This window comes from Aquila chrysaetos, chromosome 16, assembly GCF_900496995.4.
Source record: "Aquila chrysaetos chrysaetos chromosome 16, bAquChr1.4, whole genome shotgun sequence".
NCBI lineage: Eukaryota > Metazoa > Chordata > Aves > Accipitriformes > Accipitridae > Aquila > Aquila chrysaetos.
In genome coordinates, this window is record NC_044019.1 from 23219526 (window position 1) to 23244778 (window position 25253).

General features: G+C 37.8%; 2 protein-coding genes across 5 annotated transcripts in view; one reads left to right on the forward strand and one right to left on the reverse strand.

Annotated features, from left to right (window-relative positions):
- The window catches only part of METTL15 (methyltransferase like 15), a 100475-nt gene extending 97962 nt beyond the window's left edge, over positions 1–2513 (reverse strand). For 2 of the 3 annotated variants that reach the window (XM_030038922.2, XM_041129215.1), the window contains exons 1-2: positions 1520–2151; positions 227–506 (exon numbers count right to left, since the gene is read on the reverse strand). In XM_030038922.2, coding sequence (XP_029894782.1) covers positions 227–490 — 264 coding nt within the window. In that variant the 5' untranslated portion in view covers positions 491–506; positions 1520–2151. Of the gene's footprint in view, positions 1–226; positions 507–1519; positions 2152–2397 lie in introns of those variants that run through there. The other variant, XM_030038924.2, reaches the window with a different exon arrangement.
- Positions 2514–2591: 78 nt separating this feature from the next.
- Positions 2592–25253, forward strand: part of KIF18A (kinesin family member 18A) — a 44199-nt gene continuing 21537 nt past the window's right edge. Inside the window, exons 1-11 of one of the 2 annotated variants that reach the window (XM_041129214.1) lie at positions 2592–2662; positions 3546–3940; positions 4606–4763; positions 5890–5994; positions 7008–7118; positions 12578–12775; positions 14123–14299; positions 15205–15279; positions 15554–15663; positions 20452–20614; positions 24639–24803. In XM_041129214.1, the coding sequence (XP_040985148.1) occupies positions 3613–3940; positions 4606–4763; positions 5890–5994; positions 7008–7118; positions 12578–12775; positions 14123–14299; positions 15205–15279; positions 15554–15663; positions 20452–20614; positions 24639–24803 (1590 nt within the window). In that variant the 5' untranslated portion in view covers positions 2592–2662; positions 3546–3612. Of the gene's footprint in view, positions 2663–3215; positions 3455–3545; positions 3941–4605; positions 4764–5889; positions 5995–7007; positions 7119–12577; positions 12776–14122; positions 14300–15204; positions 15280–15553; positions 15664–20451; positions 20615–24638; positions 24804–25253 lie in introns of those variants that run through there. The other variant, XM_030038920.2, reaches the window with a different exon arrangement.

The following is a 25253-nucleotide window of genomic DNA, read 5'->3' on the forward strand; positions in this document are numbered from 1 at the left end:
AACAAATACTGCTTTTGGGGGGATTCAGGCATGCAGATACCAGATTTTTATTATTTTTAATACAGAGCCTTAATTTGAATTGCAAAACAATTTAGAACCTTTAAAAGGTACAACTGATTCTTAAACAGCATCCTTTTATTCCTCAACAAAAGTTATCCCTACACTGCACAAATTTTTCTGCTGGACTGCTACTGAATCACAAACGTTAATTAATCATTTAACTCACCTGACCTGGCTGGGGGGATATACAATTAACAACCTCCTCCAGCATCACTGGTATGTGCAATCTTCCAAAATTACTGTTTTCCGTACTTTGAGGCAACTCTTCAGTTTCACATTTCTGGACAGTTTGCTCCTTTAGCTCACAGTCAGAAAGCTTTTTTGCGGAAAAATGGATCCTTCTGGCCAAAGTAGCCACATTTATGGAATTCAGTTTTAAGTTGCGCAGAAACAAACATTTGTAAACTTCGCACAGACACTGAGATAACATTTTGGAGTTGATCCACCTAGAAAAACAGATGTCAGGAATTACTTCGAAACACATATTTAAAACAGTAGGTTTGTTTGAAAAACAAAGTGGAAATGCCATGTGAGGCATTACACAGCCCAAGATGGGCAATTTTATAAATATGTCACGTCAGCAAAAAGTGAGAATCTCTTACTTCAACTTGTTCTCAGAATTTTCAATGTTATCTACCAATCAATCATATTCAAGCAACAATGGTATTCTTTTCACAAGGAACACCTTTTCCTTTTCATTGCCAGGACTCTAAGAGTGTTACAATGTCCCGAGATGCTAACATTAAATGACTAACCAAATCTGAGCACAATCAGAACAGTGACTTTACTTTCAAATTGTTCCCCACTGTTTTGCCAAACATAACAAGACAACTGCTCTGAATAGTAGCACTCTGGTTGCCAAATTTTCCATATTTCTCGTTAAAACAGGAATAGACAAATCAAATACTGGAACCATATTTAAAACAGCGCAATAATTTAATGTTACATGCGTAGCAAATATATCGTTTTCATCATGCATTACATCTTGTAATACCAAATATTTTGAGCACAGCCAGCAGTAAGAATGGTCTAGAGTATAACTAACTGAAATAACACTTGAAACCATGGAAACATCAGAGTGGTTAGCCACACAGTTTGTCTTTTAACTACATGGAGAACTGATGCTTTTTCCCCTCTGTCCAAAACACTCCAAAACCAAGTCAGTAACTTACTAATAGAAGGCTGCATGACTTAAGAAAATTTTTACCTTCCGTAAAAAAAAGAAACAAACTGAAAGTTTAATATTGGTGATAATAACACTTTATTCATATGTGCATTTCTTTATGGAGCCGAAACCTTCTGTAATACCATATTGCGTAGTCTCTCCTGCCAAGCAGGAAAGTTGCAAACTTTGACGTAAAACTGTTCAAGAAAGTGCCATCCTACATTTATCCCATTAAAAGAAGGGCAACCTTATTTTAACTATCAGATTTTTATTACATGCTTTGCTTGGATTTACCTAGCCAGAGGCTTCACGTATTTTCCCTGCAGATAGGAAGACGTTGAGTCAGCACCTCTGGAAAAATCATTCTCCTGGTAATTTAAGCCCCAGCTGGGCAGTATTTCCCCTTAGCTTAAATTTGGCATCACGTATCACTCTACAACCTTGCACAGACATACCACAGCCCTCAGGTTTTGCAACAAACCACAAAGCCTCTACAGAAAACATTCTATGAACAGCGTTGAACACCAACAATCATCATCCAACTCACACTGCCCTACGATGGCACGACCCCATGTGTTGTTAGCCCTAGGGACACGCTTTGCTCACAACCAAGATCATTCTGCACAACTGGGGCTTTTTTCCTCAGAAGTGAGCAGAAAGCGTACTTTCTTACAACACGCATCTTAAGTTGCATTCGGGCACAGTCCAAGGCAGCCGCCGACAGAGCAGGACTTGCACCGAAGCGGACAGTAAAGGCAGCCGGGGAACAAAAACTCGACTCCGTAACACCTTTTCCCAGAGGCGACCGGAGGAGCGGCGCGCAGCCCACACCGCAGGCCAGGCCAGGCCCCGCGGCGGTGCGCGGGAGGAGGAGGCCGAAGGTTCTTCCCTGCTCCCCGCCCCGACCAGGCCGCCGGGACGCGAGAGGCCGCGGGGAGCCCGAGGCCGCTGCCCGCCCCGCTGGGAAGACCCCGCCCCCCCCCCCCGCCTCACCGTGGGCTCTGCCCCTGCCCCTCAGCCCCCGCTCACCGACAGGATCATTCCCACACACACACACTCCCCTCACCGCGCCCCTCCTCCACACGGGCCTCCCGCTCTCCCCCCTGAGAGGCTCAGAAAGGCGGGAAGCACCGCCGCGCCGCCACCCCGGGGCTCCCCCCCCCTACCCCAGCCCCAGGCGCCTGGCGACCTCCCCAGGACCGAGCCCCAGGGACGACACCGGCCTGTTGGGCCCCGCAAAGAGCGGCCGCCCCAGTGGCGGCCAGGCCGCAGCGGAGAACCGGGCCGCCCGGCCGTCCTCACACACTCACCGTCGGCGCCGTCGCGCTGGCGGCGTCACGGGGGCGGCGGCCAATGAGGAGGCGGAGGGGGGCGGGCCGCTTGTGTTTGAATTCGGCGGCCGGAGTCGGCGGCGGTTTGCTCGGCCGTGGCGCTGAGGTGAGTGGCGGGCGGGCGGGCGGCGGGCCCTTGCCCTGGAGCCTCGGCCGTGCTGTGGGGCTGAGCCCGGCGGTGGGCCCTGGGGGAGAGGTGTTAGCGGCAAGGTGAGAAGCGAGCCGAGAGAGCCGGGTGGGGCTGGGCCGCGGCCCCCCGCGCTCGCCTGTCTTTGGGTGTTTCTTCCGCGTTACGGCCTTACTCTGTGGCCGCGTCGGTCAGGGCAGCGGCCGCGGGTCGGCTCGGCTGAGAGAGGGCAAGCTTGTTCCGAAGCTGAAAATGGCTGTCGCTGAGAGCCTTTACCGTGAAGGTCGCTGCCTGCTGTTCGGAGTGCACGACCCTCAGTTATCCGCAAGGATGGCCCGTTAAAAGGAAGTTCTGGTTTGACATCTATGGAGTATGTTTATGTATCCCATGCAAATTATGTTAACGTGACTCCCGCTTTAACTGCCTCTTTAAACCTACGTGCAATGTGACTAAACCAATAACCCAGAGAAAGCAGACAAGCGGCTACTCTGCGTGTTGCTGAAGGACAAGAAAACCACTCCCTTTGGTCTGTGGGATCCTGGTAGCGCATCGGCAAACTCGCCCCGAAATAAAGGAAAGCCAGCAAATGAATTAGTAGTTTAAATTGTTGAAATGAGCTTGGGAATTTCTTAGGGAAATGCTACTTAGTTTTCTTAAAGCTGTGCTGCATCAGGTCACCTTTTCAGGCCAGTTACAGTGCTTTCCATAGTTGAGCTATTGCTGTAGCAGTCCAGAGGGCTAACTAACACGGGATGGGCAGTCCCAGCACAGGTACAAGGTGTTAGTCCCGATTAAAGGTGTGAACTAGTTGAAAGGTTATATTTGAAAGAGAAGACCTTTAACTCTTTTTTGTCCGTTGCAGGAAAGATTCAGCCGCTTGATCTGAAAGAGTCTTGGAAGCGAAGAAGGGGAACAAAAGGGACATTGTTATGTCTACGGCTAAGGAAGAAGATGTCTGTAATCATGTGAAAGTGGTGGTCCGTGTCCGTCCAGAGTCTCAAAAGGAAAAAGATGGCAACTTTAGCAAGGTTGTTCATGTTGTTGACCAGCATATATTGGTCTTTGATCCAAAGGAGGAAGAAGTTAGTTTTTTTCACGGAAAGAGACTGACCCATAGGGATATTAATAAGAGAAAGAAGAAAGATCTTAAATTTGTGTTTGATGCTGTTTTTGCTGAAAGTTCATCCCAGTTGGAAGTTTTTGAGCATACTACCAAAAGTGTAATCGATGGCTTCTTAAATGGGTATAACTGCACAGGTAACTTTGCTATTTCCTCAATTCAAAAACTTTGCTAAAATCCTTGAAGTTTCTACCCTTGTATCTGACTGCAGCAGAGGCCTTAAAAAGGGCTGAGCTATAAATAAGGCATTTTGTTTTAATTTATAGATATGAGAGACTGACTTTTTAGCCTATGGAAGTTAGGATAGCTCTACTCTATTTTGAAAATGAGTTCATGTTAGGATTATAATAGACTCCAGAATTTTATCTGAAATATGCATGCTTATGAGGGGAGTCCTCTAGAAAGAGTTATTCAACCAGAAGTTGTGTCACTGAGTGTGTGGTAGCCTGCTTTACAAACTCTCTTTAAGAGCTTGGGTTTTTAATTGACAAATGGAATGTGGTGAGGAAATGAAATACCTACCTGCAATAAGTTGATGGCTTAGGGTTATGAAAGCAAGCAAATAATAGTTTCATGTAAATTGCCAGTGAATGGATTTTGAACTGAAAATTCCAACACATATAGTTTTCTGATTATAGCTGTGAAAAGTAAAGCCTAAGTAAGAAACTTGATCAGTTTATGAAAACAGCTGTGCAGAATGACAGAGGTGTGTGAATGTCCATTTGACTTTTGGGTTCCTGATTAGCTTACTGGTGTAAAGTACACCTTTTTGCTTTGTTGGGTTTTTTTTGTGAAAATTCAGTGCTAGCATATGGTGCAACGGGAGCTGGAAAGACTCATACGATGTTAGGTTCCCCTGAAGATCCTGGAGTGATGTATTTAACCATGATGGCACTTTATAACTGCATGGATCAAATAAAAGAAGATAAAACATGTAATGTTGCTGTCTCTTATTTAGAGGTAAGTGAGCTCCTGCATTTAGTATATTGCTTTTAACAAGGCATATTTTAATAAATAAAGATAAGCTGGTTTTGCCTTCTCCCAGCCCTTTCTGGGACTTTACAAAAATGTGTCCCTGATAGGAATGGAACTGAACTGTGCTCCATAAATTTGGTGTTATTCATAGGCACCCCTTAGTATTTTACAGAAGGCTGCCCAAAAAGGACTATCTCTTCTAATATATTCACTAAACATTCTAATGATTTCTGTCTTGCTGATCAGTTACATCCCTCTGGACATCTGTTGATGTGTACAAGAAAATATTTTGCAGGGTTATATTTCAGGACTTCAGAATAAAATTCTCTAAGTACTGTGAAATCACACAACCAAATTATATGTAATCCCTTTTTGATGATGTTTTTTAAAGTTTTCAGTTTATTTATCTGAGATACAGTACAACTACTTGAATTTGAGCTGCTATGCCAATGGTTAGCTCTTTACAAATGTTCCTTTTATTCTTTGTCACCTTCTCCTCTCCAACTTTTTTGCATCGCAGTTCTGTTTTTACAAGTAGCTGTCTTGGCACTGCTGTCAAGCAGTAGTAGTAAAATTGTTACCTTCCAGCCCTCTCAAAGTCTTAATGGAAGAATAGTTAGTATTTGGGGAGTGGGGGGGGAAGAAGTAGGAGGGAAAAGTTTGCTTTGCCGTGTGCTATTTCAAGTGCTTCCACAGACCAAGAAATAAGGTATGTAAGAACTTTAACAGAAGTACCTTTGGATTAAGAAATCTCACTGAAGTATGGATTATGAAGTGTAACAGAGGACAAGAAATGCTTTGGATTCATGCTTGCTGCAAAAGTTTTTTTGTAAAAAAAAGTGAACTTTCATTTTTTTAATAAAGAATAAAGATTATTTACTAGGAAAGAGTGACTCCTGCTTCAGTGGCCAAAAAAAATCATGCAAATTGATTTAATTGAATATTTCAAGCTCAGTATAGGAAAGCTGTTTGGAAAAAATTCTACAGAATGAATTTGTTACTTTGTCTTGAAGTATTAAAAAAGACTGTCATGATTTCAGGTTAGTTAAGTTTAATCCTGTCAAGTATGGTAGCATAGTTTTATTAAAAGATTTTAAATTCCCTTTTGAAGGTCTACAATGAACAGATCCGTGATCTGCTGGTAAACTCAGGACCTCTGGCTGTTCGTGAAGATACCCAGAAAGGGGTGGTGGTTCAAGGGCTAACATTACATCAGGTATGTAAATAGATATTGAAATTCAGGAAGCCTCACAATGCGTTTGAGAAAATGGTGACGTTCCCATTGATCTGTGAAAGCTGTATGCAACTATGTAATTTCCTGGTGGGCTTTTTTTCTGGCCATAATCACCAGTACTTTACTAACTTGCAAGCCTAACTAATTATTCCAAAGCATGTTGTGGAAAAAACTGCTAATATTCTTGAATACAAATGAATAAAAGCATTCAGTCCTTATTATCAAAAGGATACCATTGGTTTGGAAGATTTGTTTTTTTGGCTAAAACATCTCAGCATTTGTTAAAGAGATGCACTGCCTTCAGTGCCATCTTGGGAGTGTTCTACACCTCTACAATGTCTCAAGGTTGGTTTTGTTTTTAAAGAACCAAGTTTGAAAAGTTTCATGTTAAATTACTTTTCCAGGCCAGCATAGCAGTTCTTTGCCAAAGTCAGTGACAGAACTTAGTTTTCCAATCTGAAAATCAACTCTTGTGGAGCTATGTTCTTGCAGCCTTTTAGTGTATGTTACATGCTGTCTAGCTTCCAGCTTTTGTGTACATGGAATAAAGATTCAACAGGAAACGGTGTTAATAATTTGGCTCGCTCTGTGAGCACCATCCTTCCCAAAGCTTGGGTCTTGTGAGGAAAAAATTAGTATATCACACTAATGTGTAAGTACAAGAAAAATTAAGTCAACCATTCTTAAATAAGACTTCTTCTAACTATGGAGAACCTTTGCAGATTTGTTTAAATTCTTTACTGAAAACCTCTGATTTAAATTTCTGTAGTTAAGTGCTTGCTTTTTGTACTTTACTGATTTTTTAAGTGAGAATGTTTGTTTGAAGTGCCTCAATTCCAAAACAGGAAATTTCTCTTATTTCTAGGTAACTAAAATTTTAAGTTCCTTTATTTCTTCGGAGGTGAATGTTAATGTGTTTTAGAATCAGTATAGAATCTCCTATAGTTGATGAAAAAGAAAAAAAAGTGCATTTATCTTGTGCTCTATCCTTAAAGCCTAAATCGGCAGAGGAAATCCTTCAAATGTTGGATTATGGAAATAAAAATAGAACACAGCATCCCACAGATGTAAATGCCTCCTCTTCCCGGTCCCATGCTGTCTTTCAGGTAAGATGATATAGCATATGTACAGTGGTGTTTAAAGTTGAATACAATGGAATCTTTTTTTTTAACTGTGTTGAACCTTGGTTTAGGTGAGAGGAGTTTAAAGTCTTCCAGGTTACTCTTCTAGTTGACTTTTCATTCCTTGTAAGTGTGTAAAGGTTCATAGTGATTATATTTGAAAAAACAAATTCAATGAAAAGCTCTCTAGTTCCAATGGTTCGAACTAATATTCTTTAGAAGAAATATCTTTTCTGTGAAACTAATTTTGAGCTTTGAATATACTTCCATATTGTAATCTTATAAACTGAAGGTTGTTGGGTTTTTTTAATGCTTTCTGGTTTCATTATGTTGCTCAGCATTTTTCTAGGAAAAATATTTTACAGAATGCACTTATGTATCTGGCTATAAACTGCAAATCTCAAGTAGTACCTTCTCATCCAGCTTATTTTGGTTAATGTTGATTTTAACGCTAAAGTGATTTCTTAATATTCTGGTACGTACCAAGTTTTAGAACAACTAAAGCAGTATATATTCTCTGAAAATATCTCCATAGATATACTTGCATCATCAAAACAAAATACTAATTTTTAATTTCCATAGATGAGTTTTGCATGGTGCTGTACAAATCTGCTAGAACTTAAAACTTATCCAAAGATTATTGCTCTTTGCTAACCACCACCTTGTTCTTCTGATTCCTCTTAAATACAACCTATGATATTTTTAAAAATAATATTTAAAAATTAGCCTTGTTACCTAAAACTTCTTTTCTCTGTTTGCTAGTGTGTATTGCAAAGCATGTTATCTTAAATTATTTATATGTTGCCATTCTGGGTTGCAAAATATTAAAATAAATTTGAATTCTGGTCCTTGCATTACAGCTAAACTATTTAACTGTTAGGCAGTTCTCACCTGTATTTGCAGATTAGGCAATGCTTAGTAATTATATATAGCCAAAAGTTTGTATTTTGACATAGACAATGGCAATGCAAGTAGCTGTAAAGTTAGTGCTCCAGAGCTCTACTGTCAATACTAATGAGAAAAGAGGTTAATAACTGACAGTAAATGCGTTAAATACTTCTAAAATACGTAATGGAGCAAAAGTTATTCCCACTCTAAAAGCTTCTATGTTTTCTTGTATTCCCTAGATTTCTCTTTGAAATTGCCCTTCCTGGTTTTAATTTCCCCTGAGGCCTTGCCCATGGTCATACATCTAAGGCAAAAACTTCTTGGGAAGTTGTTCAGTTTGAGAGCTGCATTGTTATGTATGTGTGCTACCTTTAATAAGGCACAAAGTACAGTGCCACAGACTGAGATCAGAGAGCAAACTGCTGATTTCTGTTTCTTTACTTGCTGGGCTTGAGTGTCTTACCTCCCTCACCTTTACTCGGGGAGAAAGCTCTGGATTGTATTATCTGGCAGGCTTTGCATTCTTCTCAGTTCATTTCTAAAAGTGGCAAGCAATTAAATAAATTAGGTAGGTGTTGCAGACTTGTTTCATTAAGACAAACAATTCTGTGAACAGGGATGCTGGAGAGTTTGTCGTCTTCAGCCTACGTTCTGTATTTATTTTGGCAAACTGATCTCACTGTAGCTATATTTGTTAGCAAAAGTTGTGCATTCACCAAATAAACTATACTAACAAAATCAGTATACCTATATCTTACCAGAACTTTGTTTGAATGTATGAGGAAAAAAAAATGGGTTGGTGTACTTAACCGGACTTACACTTTTTTCTAAACTGATCATTTCAAACTATTTCTAGCTTATAGACAGTAAAAGTGAATGAAATATGACTGCTTGCAGGTGAGAGGATTGCTTACTTTCTGGCAATATAAGTAAAAACACAATGAAAATGAAGATCCTCTCATATCTAAATATTGTAGGAACATAAAATGTATCATTTCTCTGTGTGTACATTAAAAATATAGAAATTTAGGATGCAGCTTGCTTGCGATGCACTGAACAAAAACTGTCATGCTCAGTGGTTTTGTAAATGCTTTTCCTATTATGTTCTAAAATGAACAAACTTGAGGTTTTATTTTTTGTGTGTGCATTATATACACACTGTAAACTGGTGTGTTGCTTGAGAAAGTACAAATAACAAATCTTTGAATGTTTACCAAATACTGTTACAGTAAGCATCTGACCTTAAAAAGCAAAAAGTACGTACTTTTGCAGCTCACATATATTAAGCCCTGAATGATTTTTCTCTGAGAACTTTATTGTTGATAATAGAATTCTTAAGACTGCTCAAACTAGTGTGAACATTTTTCTCTTTGAGCTTGAGATAACTGACAAAGTGATTTCTGGACTAATCTCTCTGTGTTCTTTCTTTGTTTTCATGTGTCCCCATGGCAGTAGTGGCCAGCAAAGTAGCCTTGATTGTTAAAATGCACTGGCTGTCTCTTAGCCAGTCCCCATGTGCAGCTGCAGTCAGTTAAATGGCATGCTTGATTGAACTTGATATTCATGGACAAATGCCTGGGTGTTAGAACTTTTTCATGAAGGAAAAGACCTTTCAATGTAAAGATGAGGCATTGCCAAGTCATGACTTAAAGCATGTTCTATTACGTAGTCAGCATTCAGTCCCAGTGCACGGTTCATTCACAAAAACTGTCAGACTGATTCTGTTCAAGGGTACTGTAAGCAAAAACTTTCTCAGTGCTCTTTGCAATATTCCTAATCAGGTTAACTCTTGTAATGAGATAATCCTGAATGTTTGTTGTGTTTGTCTTTTGAGATGGTCTAGCTGTCAATCAAGATATTTAATTGCTTTTGCTTAAGTGTCATTTTCTGTTAAGTGCACAAAGTATTGGTAAAAGTCATGATTTGTTTTGTTAGACAATTGTGTCTTGAATGTGTGATTTACATTAATATCTACTAATATCATGTGTTCTCAAAGATAAACTAGTGCAGCCTTTGAATAATATCGCATTTAAGAGTGAATGGGTTTTAAGGCTTTTTCACAGAAGTGACTTTATGCTTGAGAGCAGGAGAGGACTACATCATTTATTCAGAAGAATGTGTGTGTAAATAAATGCTTAATAGAAATGCTGCATCTGCATGTAGTACTTTAAAGAAATATTACTGTTGCTAATTAAATTGGTCCAATGAATGCAACTGGAAGTTTACCAGATTTTAATTAACGTATACTGGTTTCAGCTAAGCAAATTCACAACCCTACTTCTTTTTTTAAGTGGACTCTTAGATACTCTATCTACCTGATGCACTTATTAGCAGTGTTAGCATCTGTAAGAAATAATTACAAACTAGTCAATTAGTACTACAAGTAATCGCTTATTCAGCTTAATCAGTTTTTCATCTTTTTCCACAGTCTGTGACATTCTGCAAAACATTTCTTACCTGCTTATCCTTTATTGCCTCATTGGTTCCACAGATATAAATGATGAGAAATCCCTATTGCTGTCTTGATTCCTCTTCATTTTTCAGTTTTCTGTTATTTTAAGAGTTGCTCTTGTTTGTAGAGATCAATTATCTTTTATGCTGGCTTTGGGTTTTGTTGTTAACTTTATTGGAGCAGGATGTTTTCTGGAACTGACTCAGAAAGTAGTAAAAGTCTTGGCCCAGGACATTCTGAGCTGATTTGAGAGATGCAAGTTTTGCCTTACTGTACCATCTGTCTTAGTTTTGAAATCTCTATCTAGGTCAGGCAATTACTGCATCTGAAAGTAAAATCCCAGTTGCCACACTGTTCCATTGAAAGTGTTCTGCTGACGGACAAAGAAATAGAAAAGATTCTGCTTTGGGGCATTTCCTGTATCTCTTGAATTTTTATAAAAGCTTGAGTCATACAACATAGTTTGGCTGTCACTCCACCTTTCCTTACTGCACTAATCATAGTTACTGGGTTCTGGAAGAGTGCTACCAGCCTGAGATAGTTACTTTACCAAAGTAAATACAGGCAAGTGGCTTTTTTCCTTCTCTCTCTCTCTCTCTTTTTTTTTTTTTTTTTTTTTTTTTTTTGTATTAGAAATAGTACAGCAGAACTTACTTGTATTGTTTGATATAGAAACATGTCTATTTGGTATAGACATACCTTTTGTGGCAAGTCCTAAGAATTTTATTTACACTCAATACTTGTCAATTTTTTTTATATTACAAATTGCTGTGAAGACTTCATTTCTTATGCGCAAAGCTTAAAGCTACAGAACTGGTGAGAAATTGTCTTTATTAGTCAATCACCTTAAATGTATGGCATCTCTTTACCAATTCACTGTCTAGCAGCGCATTCATTAAAGCATAAGTAACCATTAGCCTTACAAATGGCAAGGCACTCAACACAAAAGAAGGGGAAACTTATAGAGAATCCTGAGAAAGTAAAAGCCATCTAAGGATAACTGTAATTCTTCTTATTGACTGTATAATAGTGCTCTGCCTACTTCCTCATAAACCTGAGGAAAGAATACCTTCACTAGCAGAAGGAAGCAAAAGTATTTAGTTCCTTGTATATCTCCTATACCATGAAAATTTCAGGAAAGAAGGGATGCGGGGACCAAGTGGCCTCAGAGGTCACAGCTTTCCTAAAGACCCTGGAGTAGTATGTGTCTTCACAGTAGTAAATGGGTATCGTTCCCCTATTAATGGTAGTTACAATTAAGTCTAAATCACTGAAAGTCTAGCCTTTTTCCTGGTTTATCCCTATATTCATCTTTATGGTGTGCTCTTAAAGATGCCTTTAAAAAATGAACACCTTCTTCACTTTGAAGCGTAATAGTGGGGTATACATCTTGAGTGCAGAAGAATCAAGAGCTATTTTAGCTATGAAATTCATCTGAAACTCACCAATCTTTGCCACTGCAGTAAGCCCTAGCCCAGTTGCTCACTTAATCCTCTGCAGCAGGATGCGGGAGAATCAAAAGAGCAAAAGTAAGAGGGAGGGGGAAATACCTCGTGGTTCGCTCTAAGTGAAAGGTGGGGGGGAAGCAATCATTTGCCACTGGCAGGCTCATGCCCAGCCAGTCCTCAAGCGATGGCTACTTTGGAGAAACTATCGGTCAGTTGGGGTCAGCTGTCCCCTTGCAACTTCTTGCCTACTGCCTTGACACAGTACAACTACTGTTCAGCAAAAGCTAAATACTGGTGTGTTATCAGCACTGTTTGGGTCACAATCTGAAAGCACCATGTGGGCTGCTATGCAGAAAATTAACTCCATCTCAGCCAAACCCAGTGCAACCACACTCTACGCCTTTTTCCCTGCTAATACCTGAAGCAGGTGAGTTTAAGAAGTAAGTGTCAGAAATGGATTCACTATTTTCCATTAGGCCAAGCTGCCTGTTGGTGTTAGATATGTACTGAAAGGTTTAACTTGAATTCTGAGAAGGACTCCAATAAGAATTTCTGAAAACAGTTGATACACTGTAAAATTAACTCACTGCTTAGAGTAACAACAGACTGGTTAGTGGTTACTTTTTAATTATTTTCTTTTTTTTTTTTAATTGTAGATTTATCTAAGGCAGCAAGATAAAACGGCTAGTATTAATCAAAATGTTCGCATCGCCAAAATGTCTCTCATTGACCTGGCAGGATCTGAACGTGCCAGCGTGACAAATGCCAAGGGGGCTCGTTTCAGAGAAGGAGCAAATATTAACCGCTCCCTGCTAGCTCTTGGAAATGTCATTAATGCCTTGGCAGATCCAAAGGTATGTGCTGTTTTCTCATGCAGTCTTCACCTCCTAGTGTTCTGAAAACCTTTTTAAAAATGGAAAGCTCTCATTGAGTAATGGGGATTACCTTATTGATGCTTCTCACATCATCATTTTCCTTTAAGGTTTTCTTATGGGTTTCCACCATCATCTCTGTGATAGCTGAAGGACAGTCCCAGCAGAGGAGAGTTCTCAAAAACAGTATGCACCTACCTAAGGATAGTGTCAAAGATGGATGTACCTCCTTTTCTTACCTACCTTTTCCAAAATCAAGCCTAAGTAGAGAACCTTGCATGAGTAAATAAATACCTTTAGGAGAAGAAAGATTCTTCTGGAGGTTTATGCCCTTTAGTCTTAGGGGAGGAGGCTTTTATAGGAGAAAACAACGCCTATCCAAAGCTGTTCTTTTGTGCTCTTCCATACATCCACACACCCACACAGGCATCCCCCACTGTGTGTCTGTGTACCCCCCAGCTCATAGTAGTAAATTAGTCTCCCAATCTGGCTCACCAGCTCAAAGGAAGGAGTGGGGACAGTTACATGGGAGAATGACAAAACCTCCTGAACTTTTGGCAAAGTCAAGTCCATTGGCTACAGCTACACTCTTTTTGTCTTTCTGGTCAGCTAGCAATTTCCCCTTTCAAATATGCCAGGGGAAAATGATCAGAGATTTTTATTTCCCTTCCTGGTGCTGCACATTCTCATCACCATCTTCTTGGAGTAGGAGGCAGAATTTAAAATCTGTACCATGGACTTAAGTAAGATTCTTCATGTTGTCTTATTTGGTGTGGGATTGGGGTCCTAGTGACCTACCTTTGTACCGTGAGATGAAGATTCTGTAGATATGATTGGAAGAAAAGCCTCACAAAGACTTTGGGTTCCCTGAAAGGTGGTGGAATCTCCATTCTTGGAGATACTCAAAACCCAACTGGGCATAGTCCTTGGCAGCTCACTCTAGCTGACCCTGCTTTGAGCAGAGGGATTGGACTAGATGGATCTTGAGAGGTCCTTCCCAACCTCAATTATTCTGTGAACTGAAGGTAGTTTAATGTAATCTACCTTTTCTGTTAGTTGCCCACATCACAAAAAGAGTTGTTAGGTATCCGGACATCAGAAAGTAACCTGGTTAATATGTGTGTTATAAAGGTATTAGACAGTTCCAAGAGATTTAAAACTGTTTGAGATGTATATGTAATTTTAAGAAAAATTACTTCGGTCAAAGAAAGGTTCCAAGGCTGCTTGTCATGGTTTGTGGCATTGTTGAAATTCTAAGCAGACTTTTAGGCAGGTGAGTAGACTGTAGAGTTGACTAATCCATAAAAATGCATATAACTCTCTTTCTAGAGCAAGAAACAGCACATTCCTTATCGAAACAGCAAGCTTACTCGTTTATTGAAAGATTCTCTTGGAGGAAATTGCCGAACAATAATGATAGCTGCTGTTAGTCCATCTTCTATGTTCTATGATGATACATATAATACTCTTAAGTATGCAAACAGAGCAAAGGATATCAAGTCTTCTGTGAGTATGTTGGTATTTATTGATCTTTTGTCAAGTATAGTAATATAGCACTAAGAGAAGGGGAGTTACTTCTTTTAGAAGATTATAATTCCCTTCAGTTTTGTCTCAACATTTTGTTCAGTTACCTCTTCTTTCTTACAGTCAACACTTCTTCATCTGAGTGATAGATGTAGTAGATACAGAGCAGATACTAGTTCTGTCCTAAAAGCAATATAGCTTTACTAGTGGCATTATGCTGCCAGTTTAAGAGTTTGTTTTGTGAGCATCAAATTTAGAAATAATCTTCAGCTGATAGAATTGACAGCCAGTTTCATTATCTTACTGTTACTTTCTCAGAGAACTGTAAAGCATGTTAAAGAAATGTCTGAGCAGTTGTACAAGAGCCAGTCCAGGTTTGCTACAGGTAGAATTCAGCTGGAGCCAAGAAGGTCAAGGGGATTATATTGGTAAATGAAAAGCTACTGGAGTGTCCTGTCCTCTGCTGTCTATTGTTCTGATTTTTTTTTTTTCATAATCCTTTGTATTGCAGCTCCTAATTTCTTTTGTCTAATATGGGGTTGACTGTAGTTTCCATTTGTTGCATAAAGATAGTTTTTATAATGAAATCCACAGGATACACATTAAATACTAAAATTAGTCTGAATAAATGCAAAATGTTCTTGCATGTGTAAATGTAAATATTTTTTATTGTTCTTTTGAGGGAAATGACATGTCCATGGGTATGCAACAGATGACTGCATAAGTCATGAGTCATATTTTGGTTGTGCAAGTCAGAATTTTATTCATCCCTTTCCTCATAATATAGTGCAAGTGTAATTATGTAGTACTTACACACAGTGTATTTATTACTCAAAAAAACATGAAGGAGCATTCTTAAATTCTAACTTGTTTCTTTTCTTTAACAGTTGAAGAGCAATGTTGTTAGTTTGGACAGTCACATAAGCCAGTATGTTAAAATTTGCAATGAACAAAAGAAAGAGGTATGGAAAAAATCCGTTGTTAAAGGTTTGAAAGATTAATTGTTTTAACTTTAAACGCAAAAAATCATTTATGGGGTTGAACCTATAAGGCATTATTGTCGTAATTCTCCCATATAGACTTTTGAAGTAAGAAAGATGTTTTGTCTTCTAAGAGGATTATCACCTACTACCATTTGTAAAGCTTTTCAAGACATAAGCACAGAATGGTAGGTTTAAAAAAAAAAAAAAACCAAAAAACCTATATTCCAACTAAAAGATACCTTTTTTGTCTTAGATCCTAATGTTGAAAGAGAAACTGAGAGAATACCAAGAAAAACAAGCAAGCATTCCTGAAAATCATAATGCTACAATACTTTCAAACAACCAGCAAGTGGAAATACAAAGGTAAATTAATCACATTACAATCCTGCTTCAAAACTGGAGTTTGCATAACTTGTGAAAGCATTTGTAAAACAAACTTACTGTTTTCAATATTAGTTTCCTCATTTTTAACATTGCTTTACTCAGACTAGGTGTGGCTTTGGATAACTTACTACTTCTTTTCAGAAGAAGTTGATGGTGGATTTAAAATAAAACAAATACCGTGTACTTGAAGTATCCTGATATTAACCTTCTAGGCAATTATTCAGTAAAACACTGCAAGATAACCATGTACTCTGATCCTCAGGAAGCTGACGTAACTCACTCTGACATCACAGTTTAGATCGGTGGTGGAGGTCTTGCATCTATAGTTACTTTCTTGTGAAGGTTTTTAAAATGCTTGTGTGCTGGGTTTTTTAAAGATTATCAATAGCTTCATTATTGTAATGAAGATATTTCATGGGAAAGTCGGGTATTTTTGTCTCAAGGCTACCAATGTTATTCTGTATTGACGTGCAGATTAACTTCTGCCATTAGTAACACAAAAGATTTTAAGACAAGTGTTCTCCTAGGAGGCTTCAGAGCTCTGTAGGGCTAAGAAGTTCTTTTCTACTACCAAAAGCTAAATATTTCAGAGAAAAATAACAACCATCTTTAATCTTCGTTGTTTAAAGTACCATATTGTAATGTCGGTTTTCAGAAAAACTACAATCAAATGTAAATTTTATAAATTTCTTATCCTATTTTGAGCTAATATCTAGCAAAATTGTTACGGATTGATTTTAAGTCACCTTGATTATTCAGATCTGATTTCTATTGTTATTCTTGTGTTATTAGAAGGATCCCCATGTGAAAGCACTAGCTTTCAAAACCTGAGTGCACATGTATGTATACATACATATGTACACACACATATGCAGTGGCAGATAAAAATGAAATGGTGGTTGTGAAAGGTTTGGTAGCAAAACTATTCAGTGAAAATCTGTATTTGTGGGAGGTACAGAGCTGAGATAGGGTCATTCACTGATGTGTTATCAGGAAGAACACTGAAAAATTGGTGAAAGTCCAGTGATAAAAAATAACTGCCAGCCAGACAATCAACTAAAATTCATCGAATAAAAATACAGTAAAAAGAACAGGCAAACAAACAAAACAACTAAATAGCCAAACAACTGCTCTGTGTGTGAGCTGAACAATAACCTAATGATAGATGATAAATGTAACAAAATAGGGTAGTGTTATATTTGAGTGTTATGTAATAAAGAAATACAATACGTTTAAGAAAGGGGAAAAAAGTTGAACATAATAGCAACAAAAGCTTCCTGATAGATCTGTCTACGCAACAGTCTTACTTGGAGGATGATAGAAGTCCATTTCACAGGACTTTTAAAACTAGGCAGAGTCCTTTAACAGAAAAAAAATCCTTTTTCTGGTAGGAGGCTTATCTTCATAAATGTGAAATGTCTTACAAGTAAGAGAAAGTCACTGTAGTTTTACAGTTATGCTATCAATAAACTGGTCAAGATCTAGACTTCTAAAATGGAGATGATAGGTTTTGGGGAGAGGAACAGTAGAATATTTACAGTAGAATATTTTTAATAACTCTAGGAATGTGTTACCAAATAGAACTTGACTGCCTCTTGCATTATAGAAAAATTCTAAAACTATTCTCTATGTTCTAATGTTGGTGTTTGTCCTCACAGTCCAGTTTAGTTGTTTTAGTAATCTGGGGGCGAGGTGGGAAATGACACACGTATGCAGCATATGAATGCTAGCTTTCAGCAAAGCTACTTAACAGGTCATTTTTGTGGGTAGACAGAATGTAGTTTGCATAAATGACAGCAGCTGCTGCTACTGCTGGCAGATACTACTTCAGTAGTATCTTTCTGGCAAGGTTTGAGAGAGGCAAGAACTTTTAAGTTCTTCTTTCCACAAAGCATTTAATTTATGTTTGCAGGTTCCTTACTTTCTATTGCTTTTATATTTCTTGGTGTCTCTTTCTTCTTGATGATGTTCCTGTCTATCTTTTCTGATGTGACAGTCTCTTGTGAGAGCACACAAGAAGTAACAAATTAAGATGTGTGACGTAAGAATTTGTTGCAGAAGTCAATCTGTTCCATAAGAAGGTTAGGTTTTGGTGTGAAAGTCTTTCTGAATCAGTCTGCGTATGTCATCACATATTTCTGAGAACTCTTCACCTAGGTTTATTCAGTTAACTTCTTTATTTTTATTGGCCCTTTGAATGTGGTATTTTTTAACCTGGAAAACCTTCTGAGGTGAAAGTAAAAACCCATTCAAAGCAAAATGCTCTCATAACTGAGCTTCATTTTACTGGCATTCCAGAAGTTTCAATAAACCTCTCAATCAGGTTATTTAAATTTAATTTTCAGAAGAAGTGTAGGTTTTGAAGTCATGTTCATAGTTCTGACAGTTTTCCTGCATATTTTTGCACTGCAAGTCTTTAAGGTTAATTTAATTTCCTGTGATTTACCCTTTTATTTCATTGTGTGTGTGGGAAGAATCAGTCAAGGGCAAGGTCTCTAAAATGTCTTCTCAAAATGCTGGACATATTCTATGCCAAGATTTGTTGGTCAGAGGATATTTGGGGTTTAATGTTCTGGAATATCCATAGAGACACATGTAAGCCTATCCTTTTCCCTCTAGATATCACCAATAAAGTGGACGTTTCATTTTCTTCTTCCTCATGAGGATCCTGTCAGGTTCATCCTACTGATGGTGTGGGTGGTATGTTGATTTCCCCCATGTTCATTTACAGGTTTTGAAGGTATTCTGCCATCTTCTCCTTTCTATTTGGGACAGGGTAGAGAGCCTTATCCACAATCTTGTGTTTCAGTCCAACTACCTATGGCTTTTGCTTCACTGTTACCAGGAAGAAACTCCCTGATTACACCACTTGCTTCTTCAAACCCAAAGGTCATTCCTGCTCCCTGTGTTGTCTAAAGCTTGGAGATGTATTGTCTGTCAACCCTTCAAGTCTTGAGCCTGTTGAGGTAGACAGTGGACACTGGCTTTGGAACTACCACCAACAGGTCCATGAGCTCCTTGAGACTAGGTAGTCCAGAGAGTTCATACCCTGGATATGCCTACAGGATCACTTTGTCCTTTTTAAGTAGAGAGGGTAAAGATAACTCTGTAAGAATAGAAGTGTGCTTAGTGAAAGTGAATCCAAGCTCAAGGCAGCAGCTTTGCAAAGGCTTCTATACTTGATGCTATATTTGGGACAGTGATGATTATAAGTACACAAAGGGTTAATTTACCAGGAATAGTTCCTCACGGTGACTGTACATAGAATCAGAATCTGCAGCCTCTCTTAAATTATGCCCAGGGTTTTACTGTGAGGGAAATTGAGAGAGAGGATTCACCTTCATTTCTTATTGCTTTGTTTCCCAGGCAGCTGGGAGGAGCCATGTTTCTATGGATACTATGGAGGAAAAAATTCTCCAACCAGTTGTGCGATAGTGTAGTAGTGCAGATTGTATAGATAGTAAGAGTGTAGGGTAAGAACTCAGGTACTCCGCAGCTATTTTATTCCTTAAAGAAATATTATTTCTAAATTCTGTGTGTGTTTTACTACATGTTTTTACCTAGATACGATAGCATTCTCTGTATGCTTTCAGACAAAACTGTTGAATTTCTAAAACTGTAATGAAGAATTCTTTTGTTAATTCTGTTTGTTTTTAACACGAGAGTAATGCAACACTAGAATAAAAGACTTGGAGTTATTCAGACTTTAGGCTATGAAATTAATTGCTGCTTCTGAAACACACTCTTAAGAATGTCTCTTCGACTTGCTCTCTGGTTGAACCTGTGTGTTATTTTATAGTATTATTATGGTATTTAATTTTATAATCTTTCATACTAAACACTGCATAACGACCTCAAATGTTGCATGTATTTAGAACATTTGCATATTAAATTGTGCCTTTATTCTTTACGTAAAGTTCTAACAAGTTAACAGGATGTTGTGAAATGGCTTGTATACAAGGTTGGTCATTATTGAGATATCCAGTATCTTTGAGGCTATTCTGTACTGCATTTTCAGTATTCCGGAGTGAAGTAAAAAAGTTTCTATATTGCAACATAGTAACGCTTCCAGGCTTTCCGCTTATACTTGTTTTTCTGATTTGCACTGCGGCCTAAGGATAAGCAGATTTTGAGGCCATTTAAATATTGGTCTTCTTGGAATAACTCTTAAGTACTTTCTATCACTAGTTTGTTTTTTCCCCTACTAGGCTAGTATGTGTTAAAAAATGATGCGTGTTCTGATTTTTGTCATCCATTAGTGATTAAAATTGTACAACAGAACTTCAGAGAAAGTGAGTGACTGAAGACTCTTCTGTGGTTTTCCTTTTTTGAGAGATAGCTACTGTTTTTTTTGAAGGAGACCTTGTGTGTCTATGGCAACAGTTGTCCAATCTGTTTAATAAATTGGTATAAGTAGAGAACGTAAGTATTTAGTATCTTTTTGAAGGTAGAGGTAAGATTTATATGAAGAAGTTCCAGATGTCTGTCTCTTGAATCCCAGTGTCAGCTTCACGAATACAAGGTTTATTTTTAGTGACCCCTTCAAAATTTCACATCCGATTTCCAGTTGGAGTATATAAAATCTTTACTGATGTACTGACACTTTATTTAGTGTTCATCTATAACAGGCTTTACTTTTTTCCTCTTAATTTTTTTATATTTATTTCATTAACTTGCAACTGAAAATTCGCCCTGTAAAGGAGATGGTCGTCAAAAAAATCTTCAGTAAGTAATCTGTTATTTATTCTTATCCTTTGGTTCTAATAGATACAAAGAAATCCTTAAAAATGTGTTTGCAAACCGTGAGGAAATCAGAAAAGAATACCTCAAGCTGGAAATGTGCCTGAAAGAAAATGCACTGAAGACATATTACCAGAAACAATGTCATGAACAAATTCAACTGATGTGCTCCGAAGAAAGAGTAGAAAAGGTGAGTTTTCTATAATGTAATACTAGGTATCATGTCTCTTCATTTTGTTATACTAATGTATGAATTTTGCTTAAGTAATTATATCATTAGTTAATGCTTAAATATTTAATTAAAATGGGACACATGAATTATCACTCAGATAACATTTTCTGACATTAATAGAGAAAATGTAGTAGGAATGCCAGGTGTGCTATTTTTTCCCACACTGTACAGAAAACTGTTGATGTGCTTATTGCTGCTAACTGTGAAAACTTTTCAACTTGTCCTTATGTAGGCTTGATTGTCATAGTTAAAGACCTGACTAGACTTAGGAGACTCATGGTAATTTGTCCAAAACCAAAGCATGTTAATATATGTATGGTACAGCCATTGAAGCTGTTATCAAGCAGAGTAGTCTGTATTTCATAAGGAAAAGCATGGTCTTTGTGCTAAACAAGACTGATTCTTATCATTGGTGGTTTCAGTTGTCACAAGGAAGATGTTTGGATAGCTGCTTAAGGACAGTCATGTACTGAAATAATTACATTTAGTTGGCTTGGACTTTAAGAGAAGAATTTGGGGGCTAAGCAGGAACAATTGCTTTTGTGCAGCATTAAATGCTCACATCTTTCTAGAAGAATCAAAGTATAAATAAGTAAGCATGGTTAGATAGTATCTTAATTTTTCTGATAAAATTTTGCTTAAAGGACTATATGTTTTATGTAGATATGAAGTTGAGGGTGGGGCTGATTTTGCTTAGTCACAGAAACAATCTGTATTTGGCCGAAAATGACAGTTTACCATATGACTATTTTTTCCCCAGTGATTCACATGAAATTTGGTCCTTAGATAAATGTCAAAGTGAAAATATATCACACACTTTTGCTTGTCATTAGTGAAGATATTTCAAGTGACTAATGTGTTCTAGAATTCTCTTTTATGCCATAGAAACTCGGAAGTAATATTTTCTATCTGTGCCATACTTTTAAATGCTGCTTAGAAAGGAGCATATCTGTATCTCTACTCATAATGAGGAGCTACACCTTCATATACTCTATTTCATACAAATGTTTTTTTATGAGCTGCTTTAACTTGTATTTTGAATGTTGGCAGTGTTGTACTCAAATGTTGGTATTGCCATTAGTTAACTTAGATGTGATTTACTAAGGGCCAAGAGTCACTGTCCTATAAGTACGATGCCTTATTTATTAACAAAAGTCACTGTAATGGTAAAATTAAATGTCCTTTTGTGATTACTTTGGAACAAATTGGATTTTAATTTGGAGTCCAGTCATTTGATTACCAAAGTTACTGCTCACATTGCCCTTGTGCACTATAATGCTTCTGTTCTTACTTGTCTTTTTACACATTTGCTATTTTCCTAAATGCCTCTTGGTTTTCTCTCTGTAAAATACACTGTTAGGCCACAGGGGTATTTCTGAAATATTAATTTTTACCGGAAAATTTTTACTTATAAAGTATCTTTTCTTTTTACACTTAATTGTCTGTGCTCGGTAACTAGATATAATAATGGTTTTTAGGTAAGTTAACACGAAGCAAATGATATCTTATCTATACTTGAACAACCCCAGTTTGAACACCTTAATTCAAAACAATAATTTCATAAACAAGGGAAAAAAACTTACGTATGAGTTTAGGTCACTTAATCTCTGTTCGTACAAATGCTTTCTTATTGCAAAAATTTATGTCACAATTTATCTTGTGAAATTCAGTCCATCCTGGACCACTAATAAATAATTTCCATTTTCCACATAACTGCCCCTGTTTCCAGCTTTTTTAGAACTTGGATGCTGCCCAATTAAATGGCCTCATGTCTGTTTCTCTACTTGTTACCTGTATTTCTGCAACTGTGTTGTTTTCCTGTTGTGTGCTAGGTGTCAGCTACAGCAGTGTTAGCCAGAAAAACTTTGTGCCAATAGGATAATATGTATAGAGCATTCCTCTTTGTATGGAAACATAAAAAGTTAGTATGTGCCCCTGTGTTAAAGTTACTTTTAACGATCTTGCTGAGTTTGAAAAAGTCTACTTACTTTTGACCTATTTTTATCTTGAACATTTCTGCATCAGTCATGGAATCTGTTTTACAATTTTTTTTATTTTTAAAGACATGGCAAAAACCTGCTGGTACTTTGATAGGCTTTAGAAGTGATTTTAAATCTAATATACTTTTTCTATGTTTCTGATTGCCTCTTTAGCATTATTTTTACTATCTAGAAAAGGAGCATATTCCTGGAAAGCAGTCAGTCTATCTTGGTTTCAGTTCTTCTGCTTACTCCAACTTCCCATGCTAGATTCAAAAACACTTGTTGAATGTATGCCAGTTCTTCAGCCCAGTAGGGATGATTTCTTTTACATCTCTTGTGATTTTTTTTTTTTTTCTATTACAAAACAGAATAGCAACCAAGTATCTTGTCTAGGGCTACATGTGTTCCAGAGGTTGTGTACAGGTGGCATGCGTAACCGTATTTTTTCTGTTGTAGCACATCGATGTAACATGCCCTTTCTTCCTGGGAACCTACAGGATGGGTTCATCAAATGGTGGGATGTTGTCAATACCACCTTCAATCCTAACACCTCTTCTGCACTGTGTAAAAGCTGATGTACACAAAACAATGCGTCTGAATTTCTCTGCTTCAGCAGTCCTGAAAGCTCTACCCTAGTCTCACTGGTCAGAGGGAACCAGTGGTCATTGCGAGCATTAGTCTGGCAGTTAACTCTTCCTCATGGTACTTCCCCTAAGGACCTGGTCCTTTACAAAGTGACTTTGTCTTCTCTGGATCCTCTGTCATCTTAGCAGATAAGACAGTCTAAAGAGAAAGCAAAGTGAAATTCTGGCCAGAATCTAGTCTTTGACCTGATAAGTTGCCTGGATCACACATGTACTTCAGGTGTCTTTACCTTGCTGGTTCTGTGCTCTGCATGCCACGTGTTGAAGTAAGCATTTTTAAAAGTCAGCTTAAGAAATTCAATCTGCATCTCTCCACGTATTGTTCCTGTTTTCTACAGCATGTTCAGAAGGGCACCAGTTAGAGTAATTTCTGCTTTGTGCAACATTAGGGAGGTACATTCAGAGTTTCTTATGACATTTTATAATAAAACTAATTTGGCCTGCTATTCTAAATATGTAGATTGATTCTAATTGATGAAGTTTTCATTTAGAGTGTTAATTTTGGAATGTAGGGACGTAGAGATTTAGGTTATATAATTAAAAAAAAAAAACTTGATTCTGTATGTTTTTGTTGAGTGTAGCAATATACTTCAAATGTTTGTGGGTTTTTATTTTGGTTTGTTGTTTTTTTAACTAACAAAAGTTTAGGCAAAGCTCATCTTTGTGAACTCTAATGTTAATGTTCTCTATGACCAGTTGAGTTAATGACCTAATTTTTAAAGTATACAGCAAACTATAGTTGTCCTGAATAGAAAGAGACTCCTTTGCCTTGTTAGGACACTACCTCATTCATATCCAGCTTGCTGTTGCTGGTTTTGTGCCTTTTTTGTTATCAGATCTCAAAGAAGCATCAGAAGAATTTTAGAGGGGTTTCCTTTTGCCAAATTCTTTATTCTTTGGTGGTCTTTCTCTAGGACATACTGCATTAGGAAAAAAAAAAAAAAGCAGATAAAATTCCTTCTTCATATTCATGCTTGAGTTACTAGAAATTATTAGGTTGTTATATCTAGAAGTATGTTTGTATGTGCATGTGTAGTTTTTCCAGTCTTTGCAACTTAAGATAATTATGGACTAGAACAGAAATTTAGCAAATCCAATGTATTATTCTTTAAAGGAATCATCAAATGACTGTGGTCTGTTATAAGGGCTTCCAGGGAAAAAAATCTGAAAATGTTTAAATATAATTCACTAATACCTGTAAGGAGAATGGGCTACTTCACTTCTATCAAACTGATCAAAAATGCAAGATGTTTGTAATGCCCAGTTGAGTATAAAAGCATGGAAAAAATCTTTTTTTTATGGAGAGATGTTTGCAAACATAATTTAAAAGTTTTCCCCTTAAATGCTGATTTTTAGGCCACTTGCAAGCGGGATCAAAGGCTTGCAATGCTTAGAACCCACCGCATACACATGGAGAAGAAGAAAGAAGAGGAGGTTGAACATTTTGAGGAAAATACAAATTGGCTGCATCGTGTTGAGAATGAAATGCGCCTCCTGGGTCAAGATGGGTGTATTCCAAAGGTAAAGTGCCTTTCGCTTCAAGGGCAGATTTCAGGCATTGTAGGCAACGTCTGACTATAGTTAAGAATAGATTATAATTTTTTTTCCCCTCTTTGTGGTGCTTCTACTCACGTCTTCTGCCATTCTTTCAGGGTGGTTTCAAATTCAAGTGTTAGCTGTTTCTGCTCTTCTGCTCTCAAAGTACTTAATTGTTTGTGCAAGTATTCCTTGTTCATGAAAATATACAATTACATATAAAAATGCACGCTAAAGGGGAGTAAGTATGGTATGGCTGAGCAGTTCAGATGGCTGCCAGAGTGTTGATCCTGCTCCTGGCCATACACTTCTAGTCTTGCCTTTACAGTAGCTCGTTGAACCATATGACAACCTAATTCTTAGCCTGGCCAAAAAAATCTTTTTTGGAGGGTGCTAGGGGAGGAGTGGAAAGGGGGAAAGAAGTAGGAAGTTGCG